The sequence below is a fragment of the Saccopteryx leptura genome, chromosome 13, assembly GCF_036850995.1.
Source record: "Saccopteryx leptura isolate mSacLep1 chromosome 13, mSacLep1_pri_phased_curated, whole genome shotgun sequence".
Classification (NCBI taxonomy): domain Eukaryota; kingdom Metazoa; phylum Chordata; class Mammalia; order Chiroptera; family Emballonuridae; genus Saccopteryx; species Saccopteryx leptura.
This window is the reverse complement of record NC_089515.1, coordinates 32757603-32771214: the sequence shown is the minus strand read 5'-3', so window position 1 is coordinate 32771214 and position 13612 is coordinate 32757603. Positions and strand designations below refer to the sequence as shown.

The window sequence follows — 13612 nt, the reverse complement described above, 5'->3', positions numbered from 1 at the left end:
GCCTCTTGGTGTACTTTTTTTTTGTTTTTTGAGAGAGAGAGAAAGAAAGGAGGAGCGACAACAGAGACAGGAAGGGAGAGAGATGAGAAGCATCAGTTCTTCATTGAGGCACCTTAGTTGTTCATTGATTACTTTCTCATATGTGCCTTGACGGGAGGAGAGGGCACTGCAGCCAAGCCATTGACCCCTTGCTCAAGCCAGCAACCTTTGGGCTCAAGTCAGCGACCATAGCGTCACTTCTGTGATCCCACGCTCGAGTCGGTGAGCCCGCACTCAAGCTGGCAACCTCGGGGTTTCAACCCTGGATTCTCAATATCCCAGGCTGATGCTCTATCCACTGCACCACCGCCTGGTCAGGCCATAGTTCACTTTTATTCTTTGCTCCTCAATTTCTACCTCAGACAAATGTGTTATAACAAGACATCACCTGATTTTTATTAAATTCTGTGATTCTGTACTCTGAAAGACTTCAAACGAAGAGGAAATAAACTAGGTAGTACACAGAGAGATAGGTTGTGTAGCAAGTAAAAGCTAATACTTTTTTCCAAAAATTTCTCTTAATACTTCTTAAACCACACTGTGTGATCAAGATATTTAAAATTAGGGAGATTATTATCGAGTTCTCTATATGTATCTTTGATGGGGGGGTGAATTTTGGTTAATTTTACATTGTAATAGCACTTTGTAATTTTTCAGGAATGCAATAAAATATAGAACTATTATTATAAGCCCGGTTTTTGTTTGTTTGTTTTTCCCCCTTTAAAAGGTGCAAGGGATGTCCTTCATAGCAGCAGTTCTCATTCTCAATTTGGAAGAGGCAGATGCTTTCATTGCATTTGCAAATCTACTGAATAAGCCATGCCAATTGGCTTTCTTCCGTGTGGATCATAGCATGGTATGGACATTTGGAATGAACCATGTTTTTCATTGACTATCAGTTTCAGTAGTCTGAATGCCCTTTTAGAGTGAAAACAATAAAAGATTAAATTAATCTGATCTAAAATAAACTTTTCATTGACTAAGTATATTTTTATGAATGCTTAATGAAAAGACTCAGAAAGAGGTGTTAAGCAAGATTTTCTGTTAACTAATGATTGAAGATTTAATTTTTTATTTAATGATTGATTTGAGACAGAGAGAGAAATACTGATTGTTGTTCCATTTATTTATGCATTCCATTGGTGGTTCTTTTTTTTTTTTTTTTGCATTTTTCCAAAGCTAGAAACGGGGAGGCAGTCATACAGACTCCCGCATATGCCGACCGGGATCCACCCGGCATGCCCACCAGGGGGCGATGCTCTGCCCATCTTGGCGCATCGCTCTGCTGCAATCAGAGCCATTCTAGCGCCTGAGGCAGAGGCCACAGAGCCATCTTCAGCGCCCGGGCCATCTCCGCTCCAATGGAGCCTTGGCTGCGGGAGAGGAAGAGAGACAGAGGAAGGAGAGGGGGAGGGGTAGAGAAGCAGATGGGCGCTTCTCCTTTGTGCCCTGGCCGGGAATCGAACCCAGGACTCCTTCACACCAGGCCAACGCTCTACCACTGAGCCAACCGGCCAGGGCCTCATTGGTGGTTCTTATATGTGCCCAGACTAGGAATCAAACCCACAACATTGGCAAATTGGGATGATGCTCTAACCAACTGAGTTACTTGGCCAGGGCCTGATTGCAGATTTAATTTTTCTATTTCTAGAGCATACTTTTTAATAATTTTGTTGATATTTCTATCTTTAGATGTTGAAATATTTTGCAACATTTGAAGTATTTTTTGAAGAAAATCTCTCCAAACTATTTCTTCATTTCAAATCTTATAGTCTTACACCAGACATATACTTGATAGACTGGTAAGTCATAACGAACATAAAATATACTAATTAGAAGGAAACAAAATATAACTTTTTGAGTGTTTTTTGGAACTAGATTAAATCTCATGCATGGGGAACATATACATAAAATCCTCTTCCTTTTCAAATAAAGTAAATCACATTTTTGTAAGGAGATATTTTGTTAAGAGCATGGATTCTGGGTTGAAATCAGAATCTCTCAGTTTGTGTTTTAGTTTCTTATCTATGAAATGGGAATAATACTACTATATTTTGAGTTTTAGTAAGGGTATTTTACATGAATTATCTCATTCAATGCCCTGTACATACTAAGCTTTCAGAAAGAGTTGCTAACCCTTTCTTTAGTTAACACATGAGGGCTTATGACAGTTATGATAGAGTTATTTTAAGGAAGGGCTTTGTTTTTTTTCAAGGCTTTGTCCAGCTTTCTGACACAGGAATGATGCCTTATTTAGGTGCTAATGTCTTTTTACAACTTGACAATTCTAGCTCTTATGTTTTAACTTGGAGGGCTTGTTTAAGACTCTGGTAAGCAGTAGTCAACTGATTATAGAGTGGCAGGTGAATTTTGCCAAAGAAATGGAGCAGTTGATCTCCATGGCATAACAAAGAGTAGAATAAAAATACATATGAAGCATTTAAACCTTAAATCCTAATCATTTGAAATCAGTGGGTTTCATGTAAGTTTTTTTTAAGATTATATTTATTTATTTTAGAGAGGAGAAAGAGAGAACGAGAAAAGGGGGGAGGAGCAGGAAGCATCAACTCCCATATGTGCCATTACGAGGCAAGTTCAGGGTTTTGAACTGGAGACCTCAGCGTTCCAGTTTGATACTTTATCCATTAGTAAGTTTTAATATAGAAAAATAAATAATGACATTGGTAAAATATGATTTTCCCAGTTTGGGCCTCTTTTATTTAGGCATTTTAAAAAACAAGTTTTTTTTTTTCCTTTTACAATTGAAAGGAGGGGAGATAAGAGAGACAGACTCCAGCATGTGCCCCAACCAGGATCCACCCAGTGCCATTTGGTGCCAGTACTCTGTCCATTTGGGGCCATGCTCACAACTGAGCTATTTTTAGCGCCTGAGGCAGAGGCTTCATGAGTCATCCTCAGCGCCTGAGGCTGATGTGCTCAAATCAATTAAGCCATGGTTGTGGGAGCAAAGAGAGAGAGAGAAGCAAGAGGGGGTAGAGTGGAGAAGCAGATGGGCTCTTCTCCTATGTGCCCTGATCCGGAATCGAACCTAGGACATCCACATGCCAAGATGATGTTCTACCACTGAGCTAACCAACCAGGGCAAAAACAAGTAATTTTTTTTTAAACTCTTTTTATTTTATTTTTTATTTATTTATTTATTCATTTTAGAGAGGAGAGAGAGTTAGAGTGGAAGAGAGAGAGAGAGAGAGAAAGGGGGGAGGAGCAGGAAGCATCAACTCCCATATATGCCTTGACCAGGCAAGCCCAGGGTTTTGAACCGGTGACCTCAGCATTCCAGGTCAACGCTTTATCCACTGTGCCACCACAGGTCAGGCAAAACAAGTAATTTTTAAATGTATTTTCCTTTCATTTCCACTAGGAACATTAGAGTTCCTCTGAGAAGGGCCCTAGGTAATGAGTATTATATCATCAAATACTAAATATGTAAAGAAGGGGGTAAAATAACTCAATTGTCAGTCTTGAGGAATGTGAACATGAGGTAAATCAGTATCACAATTGATACATGGAGCAGGATGGAACTGATAATGAGGGATTACTATGTCTGCTCACAAAAACTAGGGGATATTTCAAAATGAATATGAAGCTATGAAATATCCCCTAGTTTTTGTGAGCAGTGTATTAGAAACTGCCTAGGCACTGCTGTTACCCTTTCTCATTTTGAAAAGTATGTTAGTATTCTCTGTACCACCAAGAGTATTCTTTCTGTTATGCCATTAAATATGTGTTTTTACTCAAAAAAGTAGACATGGATTTTTGTTTCACTGCCTCTATGAATTATTATATACAAATCCAAGAATCAATTGTGCAGGAAAACTGAGGAATAAATAAGTGGCAGTGCTAAAGAGTATTTTTTTTTTTGGTTGGAGAGTTTTTAGTTCCCTGTCTCAAGTTTAAATCAGCCCTAACCTCAAAGAAACACAGTCTATGTAAAAACTGGGTACTTTCTTTGCGAGTGCAACCTCCCCAACCAAATACCACCTGAAGCACCACTGGAAATTGAATTATATAATCAGACATTGTCAGCAAGGATGGGGATAAACCATTTTGGTGATTCTGTTGTAGTATTAACATGCTCCAAAAGAAATAGCAAGTAAAGTTTGGTTAAGGAGGAAGGGAAAAAAAAACAGTGGATGTTTGTGGAAAGAGAAGAGAAAAGGGAAAAGTAAGACTATCATTTTGTATTTAGATTACTAAAAGATGATACTTGGGTTCCTTATATGTATAGTAAGAATAATAACTAACTTTTATTGATCATTTCTTATGTGCCAGTCACTGTTCTAAAAACACTTTATGTTTATTAACCCCTTTTATTTTCCAAACAATACTGAGGTAGGTAGCATTAGCTTTTCTTTACTAATGAGGAAACTGAGGTACAACAAGAATAAATAATCTTGCTCAAAATAGCATCAGTAATAAGTTGCATATCTAAGGTTCAAACCCAGGCATTTGGTTTCAGAGTCATACCTTAAAAACTAGGCTGTTCTGCCATTCTAGTTTGTGTTGGACCATGTCTCTACATAGGTTGTAGAGTCATGTAATTTCATTATTTATTACTTAATTTTGTATTACTTTAGCTCTTTGAGGGAAGGGGCCATATTTTATTTGCCTTTAATCCCTAATTTTCCTTTTTACCACTATTTTTATATAGAAATGTTTAATGAGTGAATAAATAAATAAATGAAAATTTTCAATGACTGTTTTTTCCCCTGATTTTAGGATCTTCACCTTGTATAGCAAATCACTACCACTTGATCTGGCATGTCGAGTCTGGGATGTATTTTGCAGAGATGGGGAGGAATTTTTATTTAGGACTGGATTGGGGATCCTTCGATTATATGAAGATATTCTCCTGCAGATGGATTTTATTCATATAGCACAGTTTCTAACTAAATTACCAGAAGATATAACATCAGAAAAACTGTTCAGCTGTATTGCAGCTATTCAGATGCAGAATAGTACCAAAAAATGGACTCAGGTAGGGTGACATTTTCCTACTTCTAATAGATGTGTTAAAGCAATTTGTTGACTTTTTATTAAAAAGTTGCATATTTCTCAAAAAAAGTTACATATTTCTCAAATGTTAGTGCTTAAATTAAAAATAATCTTTTAAAAACAATTCTTTGAAAGAATAAGAGTTTAAAATCAATTGTTCTTCCACCTATCCAAATCTATGGATTTATTTTTGTGTGAATTCTTTAATACCTTATGAGTTTAGTGAAGTACAATCTGTAATAGTGAACCAGAACAAATACATTATTACTTTAGTACTTCTTTCTCCCTCCCTCCCTTTTCCTTTTTTTTTTAGAATATGTTTATTAAAGCTGGGGATAGTGAAACAAGGAAGGGCCTAAGATGGAAGAAGCACCCTGATAAGAGCCTAGCCGGGCTGCTTTGGCTCAGCAGAGATGTTACAGGAAGAAATGAGCCAAGGCTGGGCTGCTGTCAGCTCACTGGAGAGGCAGAGAAAAGGGTCCTTGAGAACAGGTTCGGGGTTTAGCCTGGGATGAGCTGCCGCTTGCCCATTGCTCCCCTGGTGGCAGGTCTAGGTGGGTTCCTTAGAGCAGGGGTCCCCAAACTACGGCCCGTGGGCCGCATGCGGCCCCCTGAGACCATTTATCCGGCCCCCGCCACACTTCCAGAAGGGGCACCTCTTTCATTGGTGGTCAGTGAGAGGAGCAAAGCGTGGTGTCACTCACATACAGTACTACTTCCGGTGACGTGGGACACACGCATCACGGCTTGGGAAGCGCGTCATATCACTTGTTATGGCTAGCAGTGACAAATATGGAACCGGATATTGACCATCTCATTAGCCAAAAGCAGGCCCATAGTTCCCATTGAAATACTGGTCAGTTTGTTAATTTAAATTTACTTGTTCTTTATTTTAAATATTGTATTTGTTCCTGTTTTGTTTTTTTACTTTAAAATAAGATATGTGCAGTGTGCATAGGGATTTGTTCATAGTTTTTTTTATAGTCCGGCCCTCCAACGGTCTGAGAGACAGTGAACTGGCCCCCTGTGTAAAAAGTTTGGGGACCCCTGCCTTAGTTTATGAGATGCATGCCTGTAAGGGAAGAAGAGGGGCAAGGGAAAGGAGCTGGGTCCTTCCTAGAATATTCAGCTGATGAATATTCTACATTGGTATTTCAAATAGACAGCAATTATATTAAACATGTGCTGTGTACTAAGGATTTGTAATAGAAAGACAATGACATATGAGCCTCACTGGCTTTTTAGATGCTTAGTCTTATTAGGGAAGCAAACATTGGCAGTCTAACTGACATAAAAGATAGCATTATCATTTGTTCCATGAAATAAAAGCAGTAGGCATTATAAATAAGCTCATAGGTTTATTGCTTATGAAAATGAAATGTAAGAATATTGTTCCAGAAAATGTTCTGTTACCAAATAGTAATTTAAGAATACAGAGTAGGGCAAAAGCACATTTATAGTTTTGAGTTCTCAAAACACAGAGTTTATTCTTATTTTATTATTTATTAACTATTGTATTATTTTCCATATGAATAACTGTGAACCTGCTTTTGCCCTACCTTATATTTAACAAGTGATAAAAACTGGAGTCTAATTATATACTGTAAAATTGGATTGGAACAAAAGAATTTGAGAATGGCAGTCTCAAACTTAATTCTGGGGACAGAGTTTTAACATATACTAAAGCTTTTTCATGTGAATAAACTATTTAAATATCTTAGTTAAATCTTTTTAACCTGCGTGATAGTTTTTTGAGGTTTAATCTTTACTCCGTATAATTTCAGGTCTTTGCATCTGTAATGAAGGATGTTAAAGAAGGAGAGAAGAATAATAGTCCTGCTCTGAAAAGCTAATCTTCAAAATTAACAGGCTAATTGAAATATAAATTTTTTTTGATAAAAGTTGTTTGTTTCCTGTATAAAAAGCATGAAGAAATCTAAAAGAATCAAGACATGGAAAACTGCTGATTTTGAATTCCATGGCTGAAGTAAAATGAGTAACCTATTGACAGTATTAATAAAAAAGTATTTTGTAGGGAAAGTCATTTAAAAAAAAAAAAAAGGTTTAAATTCCATGATTTGGAGTGAACAGTAATGCAATAAAATTTTTTAACTGCTTTGAAGATACTTCAAATTTTTACAACATCTTTTCTTTTTTAACCGTTACCATAAGGACACTTTGGAGGTCAGAGCAGGATTGTAAATACTACTTTAACTTCCAAAATACTATTTTAAATAAACACCTTAGTACAGATACTGTCTATAGCTAGTTTTGTCCTTCTGAAGGTATTACAGACCAAGAATTAGCAACTTTGTTGTAAAATTTAAGTTACTGAATTTATTTCAATTCACAGGTTGAAGCAAATTTTGGTTTCTGGAAATATTTGGGAAATTGATTTGCATACGTTTAGGTGTTTTTCCACAGTATCATGTCTATTTGTTTCTGAAGGGAAATTTATTTCCCCTTAGGAATTCCTGTTACTCGAAAGAATTTTAGCCTTTCTGTTTCTAGTTTAAAAAATTGTTCATCTGATAATTTAAGAAAGCTAACTGGTAGAAGGAAAGTTCTTTGCACTTTAGTGGACTGAAGACTTGATTTGGGAAGTCCATAAATATAAATGAGGTTTTTCACTGGTAAAGAGTAAAAAGTATGAATTCTGACAGTTCTTAAATAGCATGCTACTTGGCAAGACTTGAAATTTTTTAGTTAAAATTCCTTCACTGTTTGTAGAAATAAAATTTATTAATTTCTGTTTGAAATTTTAAACCTTAATGTGCAGCCAAGTCCATGACTTGTAAAATACTGTGCATAATTTTCTAATCAATGGAAATAAGAATAAAAGAAAAAGATAAAGTGAACTTTCTAATGAGTCTAACTTTGATGGTAGAGGATAAAGTAATTATTTGTTATTGGTAAATTGACATTAAATTTATTATAATATGTTTAATTCTTAAACCTAAAATAAATCACTTGAGTATTATGAGTGATATCTATATAACACAATATTTGATTAATAATTAGATTTATTATGTGCTTTTATGTTGCTGTGTGGTTTGAAACAACACTCAAACACACTCTTTCTGTTAGTAGTATATTGTCTTCAAACTAACAAGCCTGAGAACCTTGTTAGTGTAGTGACTGCCTCTTTAAGACTATGGGACCAGATGTGCCCATAAATTTTTACCCCATGGGTCATTCTAGCCTAGGGACCACTAGTAGAACTCTCAGAAGTTAACTCCTGTTACAGGAGCTTGCTTAGTGAAAACTAGTAGTATAATAAAATATTGAGGGAGCTCCCAGGGTCTTAATAGGTTTTACAATAACATTTTGACTCTGGTAACTACTTCCTTCATATAGGTGACCCCGATAGAGGAAATGTAAACCCTGGTAGTAATCTCATTGAGGTTAAGCTACCTGCCTGAGTTTAATCTTCCTTTTGTGTATTTGTTTCCTGAGTTGGATGTAAGTTACTGTATTTCTTTTTCTCATTGTTGTTATTGTACAGTTTCTTTACTTTTCAAGTATAAATGTGTATATAAAATGCAAATACAAGAAATTTACTAAAAACCACTATTAACAATTACTGTGTAAATAAAACTTGTACACAGAGTAATTACTTGAAAATGAATCTTCATTATTTTGGGGTTATCTGGTTTATTTAACCACATTTGGAGAGAAAAGTGATAAATTTTTCCTCACCAAATTTCTCTTTTGAGGTATGCACTAGGTCTTCAGCCCTTTATGACTGTCAGTACTGGCAGCTAAAAGATCATATTGTATCTTCCCTTGAAACTCTGTACAGACAATATGGGGTTATTCACATAATCAGTATAGACAGTTTTTCTTTTGGTTGAAGTATATTTTCAAAAATTAACTTTTCCCACAGTCTTCAACATAATGTGAATATATATATATGTATTTTTTTTTCTTTTCTTTTCTTTTCTTTAGCAGCCTGACCAGGCAGTGGTATAGTGGATAGAGAGAGCACTGACCTGGGATGCTGAGGACCCAGATTCGAAACCCAGTGGTCGTTGGCTTGAGCGTGGGCTCATCTGGCTTGACTGGTCACCATCTTGAGCGTGGAGTCACTGGCTTGAGGGTGGATTCATGGGTATGACCCCCAAAGGTTGCTGGCTTGACCCCAGGATTGCTAGCTTGAACCCAAGGTCGCAACCTTGAGAAAGAGGTCACTGGCTCAGCTGTAGCCCCCCACCCCAAGGCACATATGAGAAAGCAATCAGTGAAGAATTAAGGTGCTGCAACAAAGAATTCATGCTTCTCATTTCTCTCCCTGTCTGTCCCTATCTGTCCCTCTCTCTGTCTCTCTTGCTAAAATATATATATATTTTTAATCAATATATACATTTCTCACTTTATAGTCCTTTTATCCCAGTTCTGTGTTTTACTTAAGTGCTATCAGAAGATTCCAATAACTAACATAGTTTTCTGAAGTCACAAAACATAGTCATAGATTTTGGTGATTTCTTTTGCATTGATGATCTTCATATAATGTTAATGGTTTGAGTATATTTAACTTTACAAAAATTAGATAGCATTTGCAAAAGGGCATTGCAATTTTGAAAGCCTCTGACTTCAAGATAACAGCTTTCATTGTAATTTGGGAACATTTTATCTGGAAATATCAACTGGAAATATCTGGGAAAATACTGGTTTTAGTATTGAATTCATACACACACACACACACACACACACACACATACATATTTTCGTGAGAGAGGGACAGACAGGAAGGGAGAGAGAGGAGAAGTATGAATTCTTCGTTTGCGGCACCTTATCATTGATTGCTTTCTCATATGTGCCTTAACTGAGGGGCTCCAGCAAAGCTAGTGACTCCTTGCTCAAGTGACCTTGGGCTTCAAGCCAGCAACCTTGGGGTCATGTGTATGAGCCCATGCTCAAGCCAGTGACCTCGTGCTCAAACTGGTGAGCCCGCGCTCAAACCGGTGACCTCTGGGTTTTGAACCTGAGTCCTCTGCATCCCACGCTGACACTCTACCCACTGCTCCACTGCCTAGTTGGGCTTGAATTCATATTATTTTGATGTTGGCAAAGCAGTATCCAAAATCAAAACTTCATTACTTAGCATTTCACTATTTCACAACATGCAAAAACAAAAATTAAATAGTTTTAAAAAAGATTTCAGGGAAACTAGCCAATTCAGAGAGAGAAGAAAGCCTTTAAAAATACGTAGTTTGCTTACTAACAGTGTAATTACAATAGAAGTTAATTACTTGGTACCTTTTTTTTTCTTTTTGACAGAGAGTCAGAGGGACAGATAGGGATAGACAGACAGGAAAGGAGAGACATCAGAAGTATCAATTCTTCGTTGCTGCACCTTAGTTGTTCATTGATTGCCATCTCATATGCACCTTGATCTGGGGGGCTACAGCAGAGCAGTGACCCCTTGCTCAAGCCAGCAATCCTGGGTTCAAGCTGGTGAGCTGTGAGCAAACCAGATGAGCCTGCGCTGAAGCCAGCAACCTCAGGGTTTCAAACCTGGGTCTTCTGCGTCCCAGTCCAGTGCTCTATCCACTGCGCCACCACCTGGTCAGGCTTACTTGGTACAAGTGGTACCTTGAAATACAAGTTTCATTTGCTCTGTAACCGAGCTCATAAGTCAGTCAACTCGTATATCAAACAAATTTTTCCCATTTAAAATAACTGAAATAGATTTAATCCATTCCAGCCCTGTGAAACATCCCCAGACCATCCTGGGGATGTAAGAAACACACATGGATACTTTACCAATGCATAACAAAATATATGAAATAAAAGAAAAAAGTGTTATTTAGTACTGTACTGTATTCTTACCTTGGAGACAGACGAGTGCGGCTAACGGAGGTGAATGGCGGAGGAGGAGGGAGGGAAGAAGGGATGCAGGCACTGTAGACACGTAAACTAAAACTGCACTTTCTTAACACTAAATGTAAACTAAAACTGCATTTTCTTTAAACAAAACTAAAACTGCACTTTCTTTACTTAAAATGAAACCACAAAAACTTAATTGTAAAAAAAAGTGCACTTTCTTAACTTTAAACTTAACCTAAGCATAACATTATGTATTTTTTTAATTTAATCATCACCTGTTTTTGCCTTTTTGGCTGCACTTTTGGCACTTTCACTTGCAGGACTTTTGAATAAAAATCTATCCAAAGAGGTTTGCTTTTGCCTGCCTTTTAAAATGTTACAGAAATGTGACAAGTGTCATTAAAAAGTGCTGAAGTGCCTGACCTGTGGTGGCACAGTGGATACAGCGTCGACCTGGAAATGCTGAGGTCGCCGGTTTGAAACCCTGGGCTTGCCTGGTCAAGACACATATGGGAGTTGATGCTTCCAGCTCCTCCCCACCTTCTCTCTCTGTCTCTCCTCTCTCTCTCTCCCTCTCTGTTTCTCTCCCTTTCTCTCTCCTCTAAAATGAATTTTTTAAAAAATTAAAAAAAAAATCTTAAAAAAGTGCTGAAGCATGACCAGTTGAAACTTTTTCTGGGTGTTTCTTTTCAATGAAACTTGAAAGCTTCTCCCACATTGCCAGCATGTCTTTAATTTCACTTGTAGAAATCACTTCCTCCAACTCTACCTCCTCCTCACTACTAATCTCTTGTAGAAGCTCCTATGTTGCATCATCTGTAGCTCCTTCAACTCCTCAGTTGAGAGTTCCTCCTCATGTTCCTTGATGTCTCGTTTACATCACCCTCATCTACCTCCAAACCCATCGACTTTCCGAGGGACACAATCTCCTCCAACGCTTCTACCTTGGTCTCAGTCTCTGGTTCGAATCCTTTGAAGTCCCTGTCTGCAACAACATCAGGCCATAACTTTTTCCATGCCGAGTTCAAGGTTCTTGTAACCTCCTGCCATGCCAAGTCAATAATGCATAAACATATCATGACATTGTAGTGATCTTTCCAAAACTCTCGAAGGGTTAGAATTGTATTCTCAGTCACTTCAAAGCAGCGATGGAACAAGTGCTTTGTGTAAAGCTTTTTAAAGTTGGAAATGACCTGCTGATCCATAGGTGCAAGATTGAAGTAGTGTTGGGTGGGAGGTAGAGGACTTTCACGAATTTGAACTCACCGAGAATGTCGTCATTTTTTTTTTTTTTTTCATTTTTCCGAAGCTGGAAACGGAGTCAGTCAAACAGACTCCCGCATGCGCCCGACCGGGATCCACCCGGCATGCCCACCAGGGGGCGATGCTTTGCCCCTCTGGGGCATCGCTCTGTTGCGTCCAGAGCCATTCTAGTGCCTGAGGCAGAGGCCACAGAGCCATCCCCAGCGCCCGGGCCATCTTTGCTCCAATGGAGCCTCGCTGCGGGAGGGGAAGAGAGAGACAGAGAGGAAGGAGAGGGGGAAGGGTGGAGAAGCAAATGGGCGCCTCTCCTGTGTGCCCTGGCCGGGAATTGAACCCAGGACTCCTGCACGCCAGGCCGACGCTCTACCGCTGAGCCAACCGGCCAGGGCCAAGAATCATCTTAAGACCAGGTGGGTGGGCTGTAGCATTATCAAGGATTAGTAATGCTTTCATTGGGAGTTTATTTTCTTGAAGATATTTCTTCACTGCAGGACCAAAGACGAGATTTACCCATTTAATAAAAAAAACTGCTGTGTAACCCATGCCCTAGCATTGGCGCACCACATAACCTGCTGTTTTTCTTTAAGAATCTTGTGTCTTAAAGGCTCGAGGATTTTCGGAATGATATAGTAGCAGTGGCTTTACTTTACAGTCACCACTAGCATTTGCACACAATGCAAGAATCAGATGGTCCTTCATGGGTTTATGGCCTGGCAGCTTCTTCTCCTCTGCAGTGATGAAAGTCCTCTGGGGCATTTTTCCCCCAAAACAATCCTGTTTCATCACAGTTGAACACTTGTTGGGGGATGTAGCCTTCCTTTGTGATAAGCGCAGCAAAACGTGCAATGTACTCCTCAGCTACCTTAATGTCAGCACTCGCAGCTTCACCATGCCTCACCACCGAGTGGATGCCAGATCTCTTGAAATTTTCAAACCAGCCATGTCTTGCCTTAGACCAGGGGTCTCAAACTCAACTCAGCATGTGGGCCGCAGAGCAAGATCACAACCGTTTGGCGGGCCGCACTAGGTCTACAAAAGGCAACTGTTACGCAACAGTTTTCTCACTGCAGTTGAAAACAAAAAAAAATCAGTACAATAAGCACAATCGTACATGCAGTTTACTTAGTGTCACAAAACGACCAGAAACTGTAGTTCGCATCACAACTGCTGTTAACTAAGCTAATATCTAGCTAGGATGCTAGAGAAATGAAAAATACAAGTAGGCCCCTAGGCTTACTTAATTTTATCCAAAATATTTTGAACTTCGTGGATTAGTCTGCGGGCTGCACAAAATTGTTCGGCGGGCCGTGAGTTTGAGACCCCTGCCTTAGACATATCTTCTGCTGCCTCTTTTGAGGTTGATGGTTCTTTCTTCTTCAAGTCATCATAAATAATACATGCCTTTTCACATATTACAGTCTCTATCACTGTATCTCCTGCTAGCTCTCTCTTTCACCCACACCAG

General features: G+C 38.6%; 1 protein-coding gene across 3 annotated transcripts in view; it reads left to right on the top strand.

Moving 5' to 3' along the window:
- The window catches only part of TBC1D12 (TBC1 domain family member 12), a 99083-nt gene extending 90431 nt beyond the window's left edge, over positions 1–8652 (top strand). For 2 of the 3 annotated variants that reach the window (XM_066355289.1, XM_066355290.1), the window contains 4 exons: positions 767–895; positions 1732–1841; positions 4780–5038; positions 6840–8652. In XM_066355289.1, coding sequence (XP_066211386.1) covers positions 767–895; positions 1732–1841; positions 4780–5038; positions 6840–6908 — 567 coding nt within the window. In that variant the 3' untranslated portion in view covers positions 6909–8652. The remainder of the gene's footprint in view (positions 1–766; positions 896–1731; positions 1842–4779; positions 5039–6839) is intronic. The other variant, XM_066355288.1, reaches the window with a different exon arrangement.
- The last annotated feature ends 4960 nt before the right edge of the window (positions 8653–13612 follow it).